The 21,855-nt window shown below is 39.9% G+C and overlaps 1 protein-coding gene across 2 annotated transcripts in view; it reads left to right on the top strand.

The window, feature by feature from the left end:
• zfpm2a (zinc finger protein, FOG family member 2a) overlaps positions 1 to 21,855 on the top strand; it is a 941,730-nt gene that overhangs the window by 288,489 nt on the left and 631,386 nt on the right. For both annotated transcript variants that reach the window (XM_060823363.1, XM_060823362.1), the window contains exon 2: positions 3,694 to 3,852. In XM_060823363.1, coding sequence (XP_060679346.1) covers positions 3,718 to 3,852 — 135 coding nt within the window. In that variant the 5' untranslated portion in view covers positions 3,694 to 3,717. The remainder of the gene's footprint in view (positions 1 to 3,693; positions 3,853 to 21,855) is intronic.

Below are 21,855 nucleotides of genomic sequence, written 5' to 3'. Positions count from 1 at the left end.
ATATGGCATCTGATATGGATCTGTTGGTCTGATAGACAAATTGGAGTGGATCAAGGGTAGTGGGGAGGCTGGAGTTGATTAATGCTATCACCAACCTTTCAAAGCACTTCATGGTCACTGAAGTTAGGGTGACTGGGTGTAGCCATTGAGACATGCTGCTTGAGCCTTCTGAGGCCAGGGATGATGTTGGTCCTCTTGAAACAGGCAGGGACAGTGGTCTGCTGCAGGGAGAGGTTGAAGATGTCCGAGAAGACCTCTGCCAGTACATGGCCTGGTACTCCGTTTGGTGCCATTACTTTCCTTGGATTCACACGAAGGAAAACTGATCTGACCTCTGATGCGGTAACTGTTGGGATAGGTTCATCTGGACTTGTTGGAATAGGTGGTAAAGCTCCACTGAAGTTCTGCTCAAAGCGAGCATAGAAGGTGTTGAGACGATCTGGGAGGAATATGTCATTGTCTGCTATCTTGCACTGTCTTTTTCTAGAACCTTTAGCATTTGATAAGGTTCCCCATGGTAGGCTTATGCGGAAAGTCAGGAGGCATGGGATAGTGGGAAATTTGGACAAATAAGAATGCGGAATACAGGGTTAACGGTAGGGTTCTTAGTAAGGTGGAGGAGCACTGGGATCTTGGGGGCTATGTTCTTAGCTCTTTGAAAGTTGCCACTCAGGTGGATAGAGCTTGTAAGAAGGCGTTCATTAGCAAAGGGATTGAATTCAAGAGTCGTGAGGTGATGTTGCAGCTCTACTGGACCTTGATAAGGCCACATTTGGAGTACTGTGTGCAGTTCTGGTCGCCTCACTTTAGGAAAGATGTGGAAGCTTTGGAGAGGGTGCAGAGGAGATTTACCAGGATGTTGCCTGGAATGGAGAATAGGTCGTACGAGGATAGGTTGAGAGTGCTAGGCCTTTTCTCATTGGAAAAGCGAAGGATGAGGGGTGACTTGATAGAGGTTTATAAGATGATCAGAGGAATAGATAGAGTAGACAGTCAGAGACTTTTTCCCCAGGTACAACAGAGTGTTTCAAGGGGGCATAAATTTAAGGTGAAGGTGGAAGGTATAGGGGGGATGTCAGGGGTAGGTTCTTTACCCAGAGAGTGGTGGAGGCATGGAATGCGCTGCCTGTGGGAGTGGCAGAGTCAGAATCATTGGTGACCTTTAAGTGGCAATTGGATAAGTACATGGATAGGTGCTTAAGCTAGGACAAATGTTCGGCACAACATTGTGGGCCAAAGGGCCTGTTCTGTGCTGTATTGTTCTATGTTCTATGTTCTAACCTGTGGTGTCATTCAGTTCTTGCTGGGTGTCTGTCTGGATCGGTATTGGTCCTTGGCTGTTTTAATGGCTCTGTGCAGGTTCATTTCCTGAAGTTAGGTGATCAGTTAGATGGGCACTTGGTTGTATTACTTTGTTTTAAATGAATTGTGTATAAAAGATAGGACAAGATATTTTGCTGGGGTAGGTTGGAGAGAACCTTTTAGGAGGTGTACTTTGCAGGGCTGAGAGAAGAAAAATATTTTGCTAAGTCAGCTGTCCAGATTGTGTCAATCTTACTGTCAAAAAACCCAAGACCTTTTCACTTTTAGACGTTCATATGGAGCGTGAATATCGATTAAGAAGGATTTAGTCTCGAAAAGAAGCTGGGGTTTATCTCTGCATTTCAGAATGATTCTGGAATAGTAAGCAATTTTAACAAAAGACAGCAAGCAAGGTTCAATGAAACTGTTTGTAGTTTAGCCAGATCTGTTGATGAATCACTAATCCAGTTATTCCAATCAATTTTCAAATCGATGTTCCTTGAATTTATAGAAGTTATAGGGTCTATACCAAGGAAAGTTTGAAGAATTTCTTTCACCTAAAGTGTGGTGGGAACCTTGAATGCACTGCCTCAGAATAGTAGAGCCATGAAATCTCACAACCTTTAAAGGTATTTGGATGAGCACTTGAAATGCCATACATTCAAGGCTCTAGGCTGAAGTGCTGGAAAGTGAGATTAGTATGGATAGAGTCATAGAGGTATACAGCATGGAAACAAACCCTTTGATTCAACTTTTCCATGCCAAGCAGATATTGTAAATTATTCTAGTCCCAGTTGCCAGCACTTGGCCCATATCCCTTCCTATTCATTTACCCATCCTTTAAAATGTTGTATGGCCCATCTTTTAAATGTCGTAATTACACCAGCCTCCATCATTTCCTCTGGCAGTTCATTCATGCACGAACTTTTATGTGGAAAATTTGCCCCTTAGGTCCCTTTTAAATCTTCCCCTCTCACCTTAAACCTATACTCTCTAATTTTGGATTCCCCACCCAGTGGAAAAGATCTTGTCTATTTACCGTCTCCATGCCCCTCATAATTTTATAAACTTCTATAAGGTCATCTCTCAGCCACCGATACTCCAGGGAAAACAGCCCCAGCCTGTTCAGCCTCTCCCTGTAGCTCAAACTCTCCAACCCTGGCAACATCCTTGTAAATCTTTTCTGAACCCTTTCAAGCTTCATAACATCCTTCCAATAGGAGTGAGAACAGAATTGCATGCAATATTCCAAAAGTGGCCTAACCAATGTCCTATACAGCCACAACATGACCTCCCAACTCCTATAAGTGCTCTGACCAATATACCAAAGCATACCAAACACCTTTTTCATTATCCTCTCTACCAGTGATTTCACTTTCAAGAAACTATGACCCTGCGCTCCAAGGTCTCTTGATTCAGCAACACTCCCCAGGACCTTACCATTAACTGTTGAAGTCCAGCCCTGATTTGCCTTTCCAAAATGCAACACTTCACATTTATCTAAATTAAACTCCCATCTTCCACTCCTCAACCCATTGGTGCACCTGATCAAGATCCTGTTGGACTCAGAGGTAACCTTCTCTGCTGTCCACTACACCACTAATTTTGGTGTCACCTGCAAGCTTACAAACTATATGACCTCTGTTCACATCCAATTCATTTATATAAATGTCAAAAAGCAGTGGACCCAACAACAATCCTTGTGGCACACCATGGTCACAGGCCTCCAGTCTAAAAAGCAACCCTCCACCGCCGTCCTCTGTTGCTACCTTCAAACTATATTAGCCAATCTCCATTCTTTCGGCAACCTCACCTGTGGCTATTGATAATCTAAGTATCTCAAGTTCTTTGTTGTGCATATTCGATTAGCCAAATCTCTATCACAAACTAGTATAGAACTAGAATAAATTGAATTCAGTTTAACTTACAGATGATTAATTTAAAATTTAATACCATCTTTGGTTCCTTTTTCACTGCTCCTGTTCCTTTTTACACTAACACAATTAACCTTTCTGGTCTTGACAGTAAGATGCTGCTCTGTGATTGTACATTGTACATTGTAGCTTAATCATGGAGTTCAACAAAAACTTTTGTATCTTGATACAATGTAAAAGGCACAATTCTGAAGTTTGCCATAATAATATTGGCCGAAGGAACATATGTTTTTATGGTATTTATTCTTGGTCATCAGAGTTGCCTTGCATATGCTACTGGCAGAGTTACTCAAGCCTGTTTTGTCACAACATTGGATGTATTGGATGTTGTGACCTTGCAGTGTTGAGTTCTTTGCAAACTCAGGAGAAAAGAAATGGAAATCTCTTGGTAAGAAAGTAGCTGATGCTATGGCCTGTGCAACCTGTTTAATGGAGACACCTCATTCTGTACTAACAGGACCACTTGAAGACACAATTGAGGATGATGAGGAAGAATGTCTGTCTGAAGAAAATGATACAATTAGCAGAGGAGACTACACACTTGATGAAAACTTTTCAGCAGACTATGGATCAGAACACCTCAGTTGTGAAGAAACAGAATATTACTGCAGTAAAGGTAATTGGATTGAACACATTTACTTTATTGATTTAAAAAAAACAAAGAACTATTGGAATTCTGAAACAGAAGCAGAAATTGCTGGAGAAACTCAGCAAGTCTGGCAGCATGAGTGCAGAGAAAGCAGAGTCAATGTTTTGGGTCTAGTGATTCTTCTTCAGAATTGGGTCTGTTGGACCCAAAACATGACTCTGTTTTCTCTCCACCAATGTTGTCAGATGTGCTGACTTTCTCCAGCAATTTTTGTTTTTATTATTATCATTTAACTATCCAGTACATTGGGTACTATTGCATTTTTTAATAGAATGATCTGTTATCAAAACAATGTTTTAAATCACATTTTAGTCCTTGATTTCACATAACATCTGTGACAGTTGTTATGTTTTAATTCAAGTTTATATTATTGCCCTGCTGCATTTCTTCTTCACTGAAACCTGCTAGAGAAAAAAAAAGTGCATTCATTCTGTTCTTACCATTCAGAATGCTTTTCAGCTTTCTAATTCTGAACAAGAGAATTTGTACATTGAATGAGTATTAATAACTGTTGGATCATATTCATTTTTAGTAGGTAATCACTGTCTTGTGATTGTAAAGATTTGCTGTCTGCTGACTGTGGGAAAGTAAGAGAAACTGAAATATTAAGTAAAACCAGCTAGTTTATCGCTCAAAGCAAACTCAGTCAATAAAAGTATTATAATTATAAAATACAGAAAAACTCAAGGAGTTTCATTTTGATCATGAGTATAACATGTCCTATAAACAGATCTTGGTTAAGCCATCATTTCAGATGATCACTTTTGTTAGATGATATGTCACAATTTGATCTTTTATTAAGACAATAGAGGAGAAATTAATTTGCTTCTAGTGTGTTGCATCGAATATATTGATTTTCTGGCAACAATGGGAAGATCTGTATAATGAGGAATGGAAATAATAATTAGCTGTAACATTTTTCTACAGTGAACTGACAAATATAAGAGTCAAAAGTCAAAAAGTTATTTCCTGTTCGCAAGAAATATTGTATATTTATTCAGGAAAATTGTTATGGTTATTCTGAATTACTTCTATCAATTGATAATTTCTTGTACAATAGAAGTAAAAGTTTGCCTTTTTACTACATTTCAGTGAGTTTTCAATATTTTAAACATTATGATTGGAGGAATTATAAACAATTACCTAAATTAATGCTAACTGATAACAATGATTATGTGTATGTAGACAAAGTTAGTCTACACTGCTCTTTTACAATCCTATTACTAAAGAACTTACTTGATAAATGACTGCTCCTCAACTATTTGATTGGGAAATTGGCATATTATTGAGTAGGAGAAAAAGCCATACTGAAACTACTGAAAGTTGACCTTATGATTCTGTATCATCATAATAACAAATTCTACCTACATTTGCCTCTCTGATTTGCTTTTGCCCAGTCTTGGCCCTACCTACTGCTGAAACCCTTACACATTCTGTTGTAACCTCTAGATATGACAATTCTTCTGCTTTCCTTGCTATTCTTCTATCTTGCACCTTCCAATACTTTAGTTTATCTAAAACTCTGTCTTCTGTGCATCAAGTTATGTTCATCAATCCATATACCTGCTCCACATTGACACCTCCTCCACCACTGACCTGATTTTAAAATGATCATCATCATGTTCAAATCCCCTCCTATCCTGAAACCTTCTCCAGCCTTGCTGTCCTCAAAAAGCTCTGTATCTTCAACTCTGGTTTCTCTGAAAGTTCCCACTTGCTTTACACCACCATTTTTGGTTCCAGCTGTCTATGCGTAAGCTTTGGCCTAACCTTGTCAAGCAAATCTTTCTTCCTTTAAGAGTCAACTTAGAACTTACCATTAGACCTGGCATTTGATTATCTATCCTATTGTCTTTCTTTAGCTTAGTGTCAATTTTTATTAGACTTGTCTTCCTTTGAGTGCTTTATGGGATGTCTTAGAATGTTAAAGATGCAAGTTGTTTTATTTTGTTCTCAATGAATTCTTACACCTCCCAGCTTATATTTCTTACATTTTGGCAGACTTTGAAATAAGTCAATATGCAGTCCAAATTCATAATTGCATTGGGATTTATTTTAATAATAATAAAAAATTCATGTTAGATTTTAAGAGAACCAGGGAAAAAAGGTTCTCTTAAAAGTGCCAAGTATATCAGAGCATGAACTCGCAGATATTTAGGAAGGAGTAACAAAGGCATCGGTAAGGCTAAAAGAAAGTAAAGGAGCTCAACAAGGCTGGGACACCAACCTTTATAGCACAGAATGTTTTAGCTCTCCTTGTTATGCGCTTTTACCCAAGAAACCCTATAACCCTTTGAGTTATCTCCACTTCTCCAACATTAGCCTGTTGTGACAGCTCTCCATCCTCGGTAGGCATGTTTTCATTTGTTTGTTCTTTAGCTTGTGAAATTTGTTCATTAGGTATCTTCTTTTTCAAAACTCTTCTTTAAATCTGCTTCACTTTTCTTAATAATGTTAATGAATAGTGTTAATGTTCCTGTGAAGCCTTTGAGATGATTTACTATGCCACAAGGTACAAAGTTGTTATTTTAGCTTTGCTTTCCAACTGTCAGCCAGAGGAGAGATCAATCCAGGATTAATAATGAAAATCAACCCACAGTCAGAATGGGGTGTTCAACACCTTGTCAAGAGGGGTAATCCGTGCCCAAGGTTAACCCAAGGTTCGGGCAGAAATCTGAGTGGTGGGGAAAGAAGCTTACACTTAAGTGAGAGACTTGCTTTTAGGCTTTGGAAGAGAACCACAAACTGGGCCAAAACAACAACAACTGAGATGATGGGCTTGAGTTAGGGTTCGTCTTTTGAAAACAGGAGGAGTACAGCTTCCCCCACCTTTGTGGCTCCTTCCCTGCATTCAATCTGCAGTCTATCACTCCATCTGCTTGCAGCAACATGTTAGCCTACTCCCAGCTCGCAGCATGCTCAATAAGCCTCTTGCATTGTGGGGCTGGCAGGTTGGAGTACCTACAATTTTTTTTTGTATTCGCTTATGTGGCTCGCTGGGTCAGCATTCATTGTCCATTCCAGGAGAAAATGGTGGTGAGCTGCTACACAAGCATCATGCTAGTTAATGATCCTGAATATTGATGGCAGAAGACTCAGAAATTCAACTTAATCACATGGTAAAAAGGCAATCAGAAGTTAGGATCATAATTTGTATTTTGCACTTCATAACCGCAACCCCAGTAACCTTCTGGCTAATCTGGAGGGATAATAATAAACGTATAAACAATCAACAAGAGTAGACCACTTAATCCTTTGAGACAGCTCCACCATTCAATTTGATTATGACAATTTGATTTTAACCTCAACTCTACATTCCTGCCCGTTCTCAAAAATATTTCATGCCTTCATAATCAAGAATCTATCTACTTCTGCCTTAAAAATTTTGAAAAATTTTGCATTCTCTGCCTTTTCAGGAAAGGAATTCCAAAGATTCACAATTCCCTGACAGAAAAAGTACACATTTCTGTCTTAAATGAACACCTCCTTATTTTTAAACTATGACCTCTAATTCTAAGAACTCCCAATAAAGGAAACATCCTTCCTGCATCAACCTGGTCAAGTCTCTGCTGGATTATATTTTATATTAAGTCACCTTTGACTCTTGGAAACTCCAGAGAGTATAGGCCTAGCCTGACAAGCCTTTCCTCATAAGACAATCAGATCATTTGTCTAGTAAGTCTTCTCTGAACAGATTCTAACACTTTAACATCCTTCTCTAAATATGGCAACCAGTACTGTACACAACACTCCAGATGCAGACTTTAGAATGTCCTGTGTAACTGAAACATAACTTTCCTACTCTTGCACTAATTTCCCTTACAATAAACTTTGCCATTTTATTCACTTTCCTGATTACTTTCTGTACCTGCACATTCTATTTCTGTGATTCATGCACTAGAGCTCTCAGATCTCTCGGCAATTCGGACCTCTACAACCTCTCATAAAGCATTGACTATTTTTAATGTTTTTATTGAGATAAGAATTTCTGACCAGTGTTCAATTAATACTAAAGAATGACTGATGAGAACAAACCTTCAGAAATTATTTCTGGAAACATTTGGTCATGCCATTAATTTGAGATATACATTTGATGCAGCTGAAGCACAGACTCTTATCTAAAGATATTCATTTTTATCTATAGTATATCTGTCAAAAATGTGTTAGTTGGCCACCTTTCGACTGTAGCTTCACTTTCTATGTCATGCGTACCTATGACAATGTTGCATGATCTCTTGACTAACTTAGTGAAGGAGAAGACGAGTGTTCCCCAGTTCACATAAATTATGAGTTATTTCTTTTTACTAGTGGCACTGAAAAGGTTATGGCTCTTTATAGTTGTGGAATCTAATTTACTCTCTTCATTTTCTTGGCATGACTAATAAAAATCACCTGATAACAGTGAAGAATTTTTTTTAACATTTGTTAGTGTAATGAAGCTTTTCTTCATGACACTTTTTCTAGTTTGCCTTAATTCCTTGCTTTAAGTGCTTCATCTGATAGCTTTCGATGGTTCATGTCATACATTTTCTAATCAGGCACCAGGTTTTGTCTGCCCTTCAAACCTTTCAGTCAATATTCTGTCTTTCTTAAGCAGCTGCAATGATAGATCCCATGCCAATGTGTGAATCCCTCTAGAAGCATCAATACTCAATGCCTGTGCCTTGATCACTCTGCCTTTGTGCCATTTAATATCAAAATCTCCAAAGCCAGTGGTACTTTTTGTGAGGATTATGAATTTGAGCTGCTTTAAATTATCTTAGCTACAGAGCATATTATATTGACATTTGGAGTTCTCTTTGGACTGACAGAAGCTGGGTGCATAAAGCTGAAAAAAGCCGATATGACTTTGTTTCTACCTTGCTCGAGGAGTTGTATGTGTAAATCGCCTAAGCTTATTGACCCGAATCTTTGCCTTCTTGTCTTCTGATTTGTTTGGAACGCAGACACTGATAGCGCATTGATACAGCTGATTTAGCAGCTCAGTGATTTGTTTTACAACAGGTGCCTTTGGCGAGACATTAGCACTCCCTCAGGCCACCATTGTTCTGTTCTTTTCTGTAAGAGTCCTGAGAATTTGGTTCACAGATGTGATCACATTTCCGCTCATTTGAACAAATAGTTTCAGGTTATCTATTTCTGAAAACTCTGTGCTACTGAACTTGCTAAATTCTTTTCAATTGTGGAAGTGCAATACACAATACGCAGGCATTTTTATAGTTGTCTACTGATTTAACTGGATCAGCAGTTTTCAAGGTGGAATGTTGCAGACATTTGGTGCGATTTGTGACAGAATCACTCAATAAGGCCTATCTGAACATAAGGAGTATCTCACATTTTCTTTTATGCTTTCAAGCAGCAAGACACCCACATACATTATTGCTTGTCAAATGCCTTCTTAACAGCCTAATTTACCCTTTTAATATTTAGCTTTCCATCTTACCAAATTTGCCAAACAAACTAGATATTGAGAAAGGATATGAAAATCAAAGCAGTTACTGAGTGATTTCAACTCACTGCATGCACTTAAGGACTTCCATGATGAATACTGAGTAACAATATCTGATAACAATCTCCATGGGTACCAGCAGCATCTGTTCTACATCGAAGGTCGGTGGAGTTGTGGATAGTGCTGAAGGCTGTTGCAGGTTACAGAGGACCATAGATAAGCTGCAGAGTTGGGCTGAGAGGTGACAAATGAAGTTTAATGCAGGAAAGTGTGAGATGATGCACTGTGGAAGGACCATCAGGAATAAAGAGTACGGGGCTAATGGTAAGATTTATGGTAGTGTAGATAAACAGAGAGATCTCAGTGTCCATGTACAAAGATCTTTGAAAGTTGCCACCCAGGTTGATAGGAGAAAGTGAGAACTGCAGATGCTGGAGATCAGAGCTGAAAATGTGTTGCTGGAAAAGTGCAGCAGGTTAGATGCAAATTGGATGCTGCCTGACCTGTTGTGCTTTTCCAGCAACACATTTTCAACCCAGGTTGATATGGTTGTAAAGAAGATATACAGTGTATTAGCTTTTATTGGTAGAGGGATTAAGTTTCGGAGCCATGAGATAATGCTGCAACTGTACAAAGTTCTGGTGTGGCTGTAGTTGGAGTATTGTGTACAGTTCTGATCACCATATTATAGGAAGAATGGGGGAGATTTGGAAAGGCTTCAGAGGAGATTTATTGGGATGTTGCCTGGAATGGAGGAATGGTCTTATGAGGAAAGGCTGAGGGACTTGAGGCTGTTTTTGTTGGAGAGAAGAAGGTTGAGAGGTGACTTAATTGAGACGTATAAGATAATCAAACGGTTAGATAGGGTGGACAGTGAGAGCCTTTTTCCTCGAATGGTGTTGGCTAGCACGAGGGGACATAGCTTTAAATTGAGGGTTGGTAGATATAGGACAGATATCAGAGGTAGTTTATTTTCTCAGAGAGTAGTAGGGGCGTGGAAGGCACTGCATGCAACCGTAATAGACTCGCTAACTTTAAGAGCAATTAAATGGTCATTGGATAAACATATGGATGAAAATGGGGCACCACGGTAGCTCAGTGGTTAGCACCGCTGCCTCACAGCACCAGGGTCCCAGATTCGATTCCAGCCTCAGGTGACTGTCTGTGTAAAGTTGCATGTTCTCCCCATGTCTGCGTGGGTTTCCTCCGGGTGCTCCGGTTTCCTTCCACAGTCCAAAGATGTGCAGGTCAGGTAAATTGGCCATGCTAAATTGCCCATAGGTTAGGTGCGTTAGTCAGAGGGAAATGGGTCTGTGTGGACTTGTTGGCCAAAGGGCCTACTTCCACACTGTCAGGAATCTAATCTAAAATGGAATAGTGTAGGATAAATGGGCTTCAGATTGGTTCCACAGGTCAGTGCAACATCAAAGGCTGAAGGGCCTGTACTACGCTGTTATGTTCTATGAAGGCTATTGGCATCCAATATTTGGCAGCCCTAAGAATTCTCACAGCCAACCTCCAATCCATCCACAAGACCCTTCTGCACTTCAATTATGTATCGTGGGTTGCGGCTGTTATCAAAGTAATGCTGAACAAGGACACCCAGCTCATGGACTGGACCATTGTGAGCTCAGGGACATTCACCCAGCTCATGGACTGGACAAGTAGACCATAAGAAACAGAAGCAAGAGTAGGCTGTTCAGACGCTTAAGTTTGCTCTGAAATTCACTAAAGTCATGCTTGCCATGATATTCCTTGCAACGACTTTCAGGCCTTTTCCCATAACTCTGGTTCCCCTTTTGATCAAGGATCTATCTATCTCAACCTTAAATACATACAAGCTCCTTATGTCAAGCAGTTCCCAAGAGTTTCAACTGTGTGACAGAAGAAATTTCTCCTCTCTCAGTCTTAAATTAGCACCCCTTTATTCTGGGACTATGTCCTTTGTTCCTAGACCCTCCCATGAGGGGAAATCTATTCTCAGCATTTATTAAGTCCCTTAATAATCCTATATATTTCAATGAGATCACCCCTTTAATCCTCCCAATCTGTTCCTCCTTTGATCATAAAATAATCTATACTTGGGATCATTGTAATTAGCTCGCTGAAGTCCAATGAAATGATATATTTCCTTAAATGAGGGGACCATATCTGCTCACAATACTCCACAGATGGTCTCACCAACACTTTGTACAATAGTTGTTCCCAGTTTTATGCTCTAATCTTTTGAAATATGGTCAACATTCCATTTGCCTTCCTGAATTACCTTCTATTCTGCGGAAGTGTCACGTGACCCAAAATGTGAACTGTGATGTTTCTCCACAGATGCTGCCAGGCTCTTCCAGCAATTTCTGTTCTTTTTGCTTTCCTGATTACCTACTGCACCTGCGTGCTAGCTTTCTATATTTCAAATATAAGTATCCCCAAGTCAGGTTTTGCAGTTTTTCTCCATTTAACTAATACTCTGTCCTTTTGTGCTCCCTTCCAAAATATACAACTACACATGTTCCCAGATTATACTCCTTTGCAAACCTTTTGCCCACGTGCATAACCTATAGAATCATAGAATCCCCACCATATGGAAATAGGCCCTGTGGCCCAACAAGTCCACAGCAACTCTCTGAAGTATAACCCATCCAGACCCATTCCCCTATGCTGTTATCCTATACTTACCCCTAACTAATGCACCTAATCTATACAGCCCTGAACACTGTGGGCAATTTAGCATGACCAATTCACCCAACCTAAACATCTTTGGATTGGGGGAGGTAACCAAAGCACCCAGAGGAAACTCGCGCAGACACGGGGAGAATGTGCAAAATCCACACAGACAGTTGCTCAAGGTTGGAATCAAACCCGGGTTCCTGGTGCTGTGAGGCAGCAGTGCTAACCGCTGAGCCACCGTGCCACCCTATCAATGTCTCCCTGTAAACTCTTTATACTCCTCTTGCAACCTGCCTTTCCAACTATTTCTCTGTTGTCTCCAAATTTGGCTAACTTACATTTGCTTCCTTCCTCCAAGTCACTAATATATATTCTAAACCATTGCTGTCCATTTGCTGCATCTCTGACTCTTTACTTGCTCTCACAGTGACTCTGAGTCTATCTGGATGCGAACAGCATATCTTCCTTGAAATTGTGCACTTTGGCCCTTAGCCAGAGATACTAGGCTCATGTTATTTCCATTTTGCCTTGGCATTCAGTGCAGACACAAGGCTGGAGCCTTGACATGGTTGTCAACAATACTCAGATAAGTCAAAAATGGTGGTGAGCTGCCTTCTGAAATTGCTGCAGTCAATGGTGGGAAGGTACATTCAGAATGCTGTGACAAAGGTAGTTTCCAGAATTTTGACACTGCAGAAATACTTCCACGTCAGGGTAACAACTGGCTTGGAGGGGAATTTGCAAATGTTGATGTTGCCATGTAACTGCTGCTGTTGTTTTTCGTGCTGCATCTTAACTTAAGTGGAAATTAATTCTTCAACAGTAACTTCAAAACCTACAGTAACCAGCACTTAGAAGGACTAGGATAGCATTCACATGGGAACACCACCACCTTTAATTTTTCCTTCAATCTGCACACCATTCTGCCTTGTGTGATGGCCCATTTATTTTTGGGGAAAGAAATCTGTGTTTTATGTTGGTGTGATAGCTCATTTACAAACTAGGTTTCTCAAGAAGATGAGTTCTTGTAAAAGTCAATTGGCTTTCACATGACCAAACTTTCTGGGAGATATACTATAGTTAAAGAACAAGAATTTGAATTGTCAGGGAGATTGAATTCCTGGATATGGTTATATTTTTCATTTAGATTACACCAAGCTAGATGTAGGGAATCTATTTTTCATGCAGAATGCTGTTGAATGCATGTTTGCTAGCTAAAACAGTTTAAACCTTTGGACAACGGAAAGGTTCTAATAACAATGAGTTGGCTCTTTAGTCTATCCAAGCTTTGAAGAGAGAGAGAAGTCTCGATGCATGGCACCAGAGTTAAAGGACATGAAACCAGGAGAGCTTTGATCGAAAGTGGCTATTTTTAATTTATTTGTGACACCTATATTGAAATGAGAGTCTATAACCACAGGGTGGTTGGAGGAGGTTTGAAGGATTTTCTGGCGCCAAACAGAGGGCACAAGAAATCTCAGCCCTTATACGAATCTTGAAATAGTAATCTGACCAAGTGGTTACTATTCCAATTTCTAATGTGAATCTGACTTGAGATTTTGGGAATGTAAGTTAAATGTGTGCAGATGGAAATTTGAGTTAAGAATTTCAGTGTAACTGCTTTCTATATTTTCTAATCAACTTGCTCAGAAATATTATTACACACCTGTGGAAGAGGTGGAGCTTGAACCCGGGTCTCCTGCTCTAGAAATATGGACATCGGCACAAGAGCCCCATATTATTAAGTTTTATATAATTGTTTTCATCAATATTTTTGGTAATTTGTAATAGAGTGTAGTTATTAATACTCATATTCTTTGATTTTTGCACACAGCATTATTTTGTTTTTGTACAGTGAATCTTGTGCCTTCATTCCCTTAGTAACTACCTGGGTAGCTACCTCTATCAAGATTATATTGCTCAGTACTTTATCACCACCGTCACTGAATAAAAATGCTGGAACCCCTTGTCTACTAGCATCATGCGTACCTGCACAAGATAGACAATGGTATTTCAAAACCATCTTTTCAAGGGCAATTAAGGATGAGCAAAAATTGTAGTAGTGCCTTCATCCTATAAAATAATTTAAAAATATACTTGATGCAGACTTGTAATAGTAATATTTTTTGGCTTAACATTCCAATTAAAGGCTATTTCTCAGTCTGGAGAGAGGTGTGGACTTTCCCATGGATCAGTGTTGGAATACTTTCTTTTCCTGTTATATATTAATGACTTTGATGTACATGGCACAATTTTGAAGTGTGCAGAAGAAATGAAACTCAGATGCATTGTAACTATGAGGAGGATAGTGTTGAACTTCAAAAGGAATCATTGAATCGTGGAATACTTACAGTGCAAAAAAAGGCTATATAGCCCAGCACGTCTGCACTGACCCTATGAAGAGCATCCCACCAGACCTCACCCAATATTATTCGTGTAACCCCACATTTACCATGGCTAATCCACCTAGTTAGCCAACTGAGCAACTGACCCCCCTCATGATTTCCATTCCTGAAACGAGCTTTTATTTCCACTTGGCAAGGTGTCTGTGTTGTGAAGCATAGCAAATCCATGAGCAACTTTCTTGATTCCTATGTGGAACTGCTCATGTGTAATTAGAAGAAGGTGCAGTCTAGTTTACTATTTGATTACTTTGAGCACGATTACCTTCACCTATTTTTACCTCAATATCATTATGCCGTAAATAAATTGAAATTAAAAATAAGCAATTTTTAAAAATATAAATTCTCATTTATTTCCTACAAAAGCCAAAATCCAAGAGTAACACCAACATTCTAAGCATGTATATATTTCCAAATAATGCATCATTCTGAGATGCTACAGATAGGCTGGGTAATGGTTCCTCATGCAGGCACACAATAGGAGCAGAAGTAGATGATGCTTCTCCTCTTGTAAAAAGGTGGTGGATGTAGTAAATATTTTTGTGGTAGAGGTAGAGTTTTACTAAGCAAGGAGTGAAAGGTTATTAGGGGTAGAGAGAGATGTGGATTTCAAGCTAATATTAAAACAGCCAAAATCTTACTGAATGGTGGAGCAGGCTCAAGGGGCTGAAAGGCCTATTCCTGCTTATGATTCACTTGTTTGTACAGTCCTTGATCCTGCCCCAATGAGTAGGAGAAGATGTAAGTAGGAAAACTAAAATCACCATTGATAACTGGTGTCCAAAGGGAAATAAATGAATCAGAACAATGATTATGATCTGAACGCTGTGTTAAATCTGGAGCACTGAAATGTGTCGAATGGAGTGATGAAGTGAACTAAATTGGAAATATGTAAAAGAGACTGAGGACAAGAGGACTCAGGAAAACAGTGATTTACTTGTTGCTCTTTTGTTTTAGCATGCACCTTTCCTGGATGCAAAGTTTATTTCTTGGCCCAGTACCATTTAATTTTGCCTTGTACCATCAGCCTTTTTGTCATTTAATTTCATTCCTCTGTCTTTCACCCTCACATAGACATTCTCTTTTTTCTTTCCTTCCCTCCTTATTTCCTCTGCCTCTGTACTTGATTCAAACCTGTGGCAATTTAAGTTTTTTGCAATTGTGATAACAATTAATTGACCTGAAAATGTGAATTTCGCTATTGGCATGCCCTTTTATCAATCATTCAAACATCTTTAGAGCTTTTTGGCATGATTTTTGAGTCCATTGAAAATATCCAAAAGTTGATTATCAGCAGAAATTGTAAGTAAGTTCCAATCCTTTATTAAGCACCTGAATTCCTGTTATTGGATAAAATTTGTGGGACATTTCAACTTATGTTCTGTTGTTGAAATAGACAGGGTCATTAAGTTGAAAAGTGACACCTCATGGCCCATTATGTCTAAACTTGGGGTTTAGACTTTGCAAATTCAGATTATTTCCAGTATAAGTATGATGTTTTTGAGGCTCAGAGGATGCATACTGACACTCATATACAGGTATTGTTTCCATCTTTTCTAAACCCTGCTTTCCTGAATTGAAGAAATCAATGCTCTTAAATTGAAGTTGGAGGCAATATTTACTAACAGGTAAATTTACTGACAGCAGTCTTTCTACCCAACTCATCAGGTTTGTAGAATAACAGTTGGCTAGAGTTTCTGCTGAATTTGAGGACTATTGTGAATAGAACTAATACCAGCAATCTTGTTTTAGCCATCACTTCATCAGTACCATCAGTAAATATGCCTTTCATGGGGCTTTCCCTGTCTAACTGGGGTTCGCCAACAATATTTTATTGAGGTAGAGTAGTTACCTCAATATTATCTGCTAATAATTCAGTAAATCATTTAGGTCAGCTTGGGGATTGTGATGTCTTGAGCTCATAGAGTCATAGAGATGTACAGCATGGAAACAGACCCTTCGGTCCAACCTGTCCATGCCGACCAGATATCCCAACCCAATCTAGTCCCACCTGCCAGCACCCAGCCCATATCACTCCAAACCCTTCCTATTCATATACCCATCCAAATGCCTCTTAAATGTTGTAATTGTACTAATCTCACCCACTTCCTCTCTCAGCTCATTCCATACACGTATCACCCTCTGCGTGAAAAAGTTGCCCCTTAGATATCTTTCCCCTCTCACCCTAAACCTATTCCCTCTAGTTCTGAACTCCCCGATCCCAGGAAAAATACTTTGTCTATTTATCCTATGGCTGAGGTAACATTGAAAGGACTTGGTGAGCCATGTGTCGAGCAGGCTGTCAGGTGCATCATGATGACTCAAATATGACAGGTAAAACTAACTGGTGCAAGATAGAAACAAGGAGACTACTGCCAACATAGCAAGCTTTTGATACTGTGTTCCACTGTGCACAGTAACACAGCAACCATATACTAATGGAGTGATACCCCTTGTCCGTCAGGTATAGCTTCCCAGTGGAGCAATTATCTTTTCCCTTAATTGCAGGGCTGTGTTCAAAGGTTCCACAATTTTACTGATTGTGTATGGGTTGTCTCTTTTCTCGATATTGAATTCCAACAATATGGAAATTATAAAGGGCCATATTTTGTCATCGTTTTGGCTGCAGATCTGATGCCTTAATAGTGTGAGATTTTGCTCTAGTTTGTTCTTACTCCAGAAAAAAATCTCTCTGCTCTGCAACATTGGCTATATTTACTCGGATGTTCATTTCCAACTGATGCTTTTGTTTTCTTGAGTTGTGTTTTAAAGTTGTCCGTCCTAAGTCTTTTCAGAACCAAACCACTGATACATTGGGGTAGGATCCTATTTTATTAAATCTTTTGTTTCTACAAGGTCACAAGACTAATTCCAATGACAGAAAGCTTGTTTTATGAGGAGAGTTTGAGCAGTTTAGGCCTGTTTTCACTGGAGTATCGATAAATGGGAGAGATCTAATTGACATAAATTAGATGCAAAAGAGGATTGACAAAGCAAATGTAGCGAGGATGTGGAGCAATCTAGTCTGAGGGTTCATAGTTTTTTGATAAGGGAGCAGAATTAAAACAGGAATCACTTCTCTCAAATTTCCATGAATCAGTTGTGTTCACTACCCCAGAGTGAGATGGACACTGAATAAATTTGAGGAGCTTAATTAGACACGAGTTAAAGATTTATTGGTATGCAGGAAAAATTGAGGTTGGTATGACATCAGTCATGATGATATTGAATTGCAGAATAGGCTTGAGGGCCTCTTCCAACTCCTAGTTCTTATGTTTGTAAGTTCTGCATCAATTAGCTGCTTGATGGTTGACCTTAGACTGCTAGGGATTTCATAGATGATCATTTGGGTGAGGTTCCCCACATGATACAGAATCAAGGTAGTTGCTTAGTTGCTTTGATATCTCAGACTAATGTTCTGGATAATAAAACAAAGAACTGCAGTTGCTGGTATCTGCAACACTCAAAAACAGAAATCATACAATCATAGAAACCTTCAGCCATCAAGTTGACACCAACCCTCCAAAGAACATTCCACCGCTATCCCTGTAACCCTGCCTTAACTGTGGCTAATCCACCTAGCCTGCACATCTTTGAATTGGAGAAACTTCAGTAACTGTAGGAATTCTATGATTCTTTGATTTTATTAACAAAGCTCCAGGTGTGGTTTCACAAAGGCCATGTGCAATAGCAAGACTTGCCCACTCTTCTCCTTGAACCGTTTTGTTATGAAGGCCAACATACCATTTGACCTTTCACCACCTGCTGTCCCTGCAGACTTACTTTTAGTGCTGGAAGAGCACAGCAGTTCAGGCAGCATCCAACGAGATGCTCGTTGGATGCTGCCTGAACTGCTGTGCTCTTCCAGCACCACTGATCCAGAATCTGGTTTCCAGCATCTGCAGTCATTGTTTTTACCGACTTACTTTTAGTGACTGGTATAGAACATAGAACAGTACAGCACAGAACAGGTCTTTCGGCCCTCGATGTTGTGCCGACCTGTGAACTATTCTTAGCTCGTCCCCCTACACTATCCCAAAATCATCCATGTGCTTATCTAAGGATTGTTTAAATCTCCCTAATGCATTTGAGTTGACTACATTAGCAGGTAGTGCATTCCACGCCCTTACCACTTTCTGCATAAAGAACCTGCCTCTGACATCTATCTTAAATCTATCTCCCCTCAATTTGTAGTTATGCCCCCTTGTACACGCTGACGTCATCATCCTAGGAAAAAGACTTTCACTGTCTACCCTATCTAATCCTCTGATCATCTTGTTTGTCCCTATCAAATCCCCTCTTAGCCTTATTCTTGCCAATGAGAATAGGTTCAAGTCTCTCAGCCTTTCCTCATAAGCCCTTCCCTCCAGACCAGTAAACATCCTGGTAAATCTCTTCTGCACCTTTTTGAATGCTTCCACATCCTTCCTGAAATATGGGGACCAGAACTGTACACAATATTCCAAGTGTTGCCACGCTAGTGTTTTGTATAATTGCAGCATGATATTGCGGCTCCGGAAATCAATCCCACTACCAATGAAACCTAACACATCATATGCCGCCTTAACAGCATTATCCACCTGGGTGGCAACTTTCAGAAATCTATGTGCATGGAATCCAACATCCTTCTGCACATCCACACTACCAAGAATCTTTCCATTGACCCAGTACTCTGCCTTCCTGTTATTCTTCCCAAAGTGCACCACCTCACATTTAGATGCATTGAAATCCATTTGCCACCTCTCAGCCCAATTCTGCAGTTTATCCAAGTCCCTCTGCAACCTGAAACATTCTTCCATACTGTCCACTACTCCGCCAACTTTAGTATCATCTGCAAATTTACTAATCCATTCACCTATGCCTGTGTCTAAGTCATTTATATAAATGACAAACAGCAGTGGTCCCAAAACAGATCCTTGTGGCACACCACTAGTAACCAGACTCCAGGTTTTCCATCAACCACCACTCACTGCCTTCTTTCTGAAAGCTAGTTTCTAATCCAAACTGCTAAATCGCCCTCAATTCCCATGTCACTGCATTTTCTCCAACAGCCTACCTTGTGGAATATTATCAAAGGCTTTATTGAAGTCCATGTATACCATGTCAACTGCCCTACCCTCATCTACATTCTTGGTCACCTTCTCAAAAATCTCAATGAGATTTGTGCGACACGACCTGCCCTTGACAAAACCATGTTGACTACCGGAAATCAAATTGTTGTTTGCTAGATGATTATAAATCTTATCTCTTATAATCCTTTCCAAAACCTTTCCTACAGCAGAAGTAAGACTTACTGGTCTATAATTACCTAGGTAATCTCTACTGCCCTTCTTGAACAAGGGTACAACATTTGCAATTCTCCAGTCCTCTGATACCAAACCTGTAGATAATGATGACTGAAATATCAAAGCCAAAGGCTCTGCTTTCTCCTTCCTAGCTTCCCAGAGAATCCTCGGATAAATCCCATCCGGCCCAGGGGACTTGTCTACTTTCACTCCTTCGAGAATTGATAACACCTGTTCGTAACTAACCTCGATCCTTTCTCGTCTAATATCTCGTACCTCATTCTTCTCCTCTACAATATTCTCCTTTTCCTGAGTGAAAACCAATGAGAAATGTTCTGATCTCCACAGGGTCCACACTCAACTTCCCACTTCTGTCTTTGATTGGCTCTATTCCTTCCCTAATCATCCTTTTATTCCTCACATACCTATAGAAAGCTTTGAGGTTCTCCTTTATTCTACTTGCTAAAGACTGCTCATGTCCTCTCTTTGCTCTTCTTAACACTCTCTTTAAATCCTTCCTAGCTGATCTGTAACTCTTCAATGCCTCATCTGAACCATCTTGCCTCATCAACACATAAGCCTCCTTTTTCTTCATAACAAGAGATGCAATTTCTGTTGTAAACCATGGTTCCCTTACCTTATCACTTCCTCCCTGCCAGACAGGGACATACCTATCAAGGACACGCAATATCTGTACCTTAAACCAGCTCCACATTTCCATTGTCTGCATCCCTTGCATTTTGCTACCCCATTCTATGCATCCTAATTCCTGGGGTGGAGGAGTCCAGAACTAGAGGGCATAGGTTTAGAATGAAAGGGGGAAGTTTAAAAGGGATCTAAGGAGCACATTTTTCGTGCAGAGGATGATGCGTATTTGAAATAAGCTACCAGAAGAAGTGTGGGTGGCTGGTACAATTACAACATTTAAAAGGCATCTGGATGGTATATGAAGAGGAAGAGTTCAGAGGGATCTAGGTTAAGTGCTGACAAATGGGACTAGATTAATTTAGGATACCTAGCTGGCTTGGATAAATTGGGCCAAATGGTCTGTTTCCCTGCTGTCCATCTTTAGGGGATTCTATGTTCCCCTAAAGAAATGCCTCAGACCATCAAATTCTCGATACCAAGGGTCACACAGTTCTGGATTATGAAAAAAAAAGGATGCTTCCGGAAATCCCAAGGGCTCAAAGTCCTGGAGGTGTACAGAGTATGGAAGAAGGAATTTAGAAAGGAAATAAGGACATTGGCAAATAAAAGAAAAGAAAAAGGATAACGAGGGAAAGAGTGGGACCCATTGAGGATGACAGCAGTAATTTATGAGTTGAGCCAGAGGAGATTGATAGGGTTCTAAGTGAATACTTTGTGTCAGTGATCACTATTGAGAGGGATGATATGAATAAAGGAATCAAGGAGAAGGTTTGTGATACAATTAAACAAATTTGCAGAGGCAGAGAGGTGGTTGAGTGTTTTGGCAAGCTTAAAAGCAGATAAATCTCTAGGACTGGTTGAAATTTATCCCAAGTTCTGAGTGAGGCTCGAGAAGAAACAATCGTGCACTCCCAAAAATTTTCAGTTCCACTCTAGCTACAGGAAAGGTGCTGGAGAACTGAAGGACAGCCAGCATGTCTTTTCCAAGAAGGAAACAAAACATGAACCAGGAACTACAGGCAAGTCAGTCTATCCTCAGTGGTGGGGAAACAATTCAGAGGGATCAAATTAATTGACATTTGGAGAGAAGGAATTATTCAAGAACAAGCAGCATGGTTTTGTTCAGGGAAGGATATGTCTGACCAACTTAACTGAATTTTTCAAACTGGAGATTAGGGATGCAGGTGAAGGCAATGCTTTTGAATGCAGTCTATTTGGATCTCAGCAAGGCTTTTGATAAGATTCCACACAGGAGACTGATAGTAAAGGCAAAAGTCTATGGAATGCAACAACATTTGGCAAATTGGATCTGCAACTGGCTAAGTGGCAAGAGCAAAGGGTGATGGCTGAGGGGTGATTCGTTGACTTGAAGTCAGTGTACACTGGGGTCAGTGTTGGGACCATTCATGTCTATGGTTTATATAAATGATATAGACTTGAATGTAGGAAGGTTGTTCAATAAGCTCAAAAATGTGTAGGATGGTAAATTGTGAGGAGGAAAGCGTGAATGAATGTGAGGTGG

The sequence above is a fragment of the Hemiscyllium ocellatum genome, chromosome 4, assembly GCF_020745735.1.
Source record: "Hemiscyllium ocellatum isolate sHemOce1 chromosome 4, sHemOce1.pat.X.cur, whole genome shotgun sequence".
Classification (NCBI taxonomy): domain Eukaryota; kingdom Metazoa; phylum Chordata; class Chondrichthyes; order Orectolobiformes; family Hemiscylliidae; genus Hemiscyllium; species Hemiscyllium ocellatum.
Note: the sequence above shows the minus strand (reverse complement) of the source record. Positions and strands in the feature narration are given on the sequence as shown.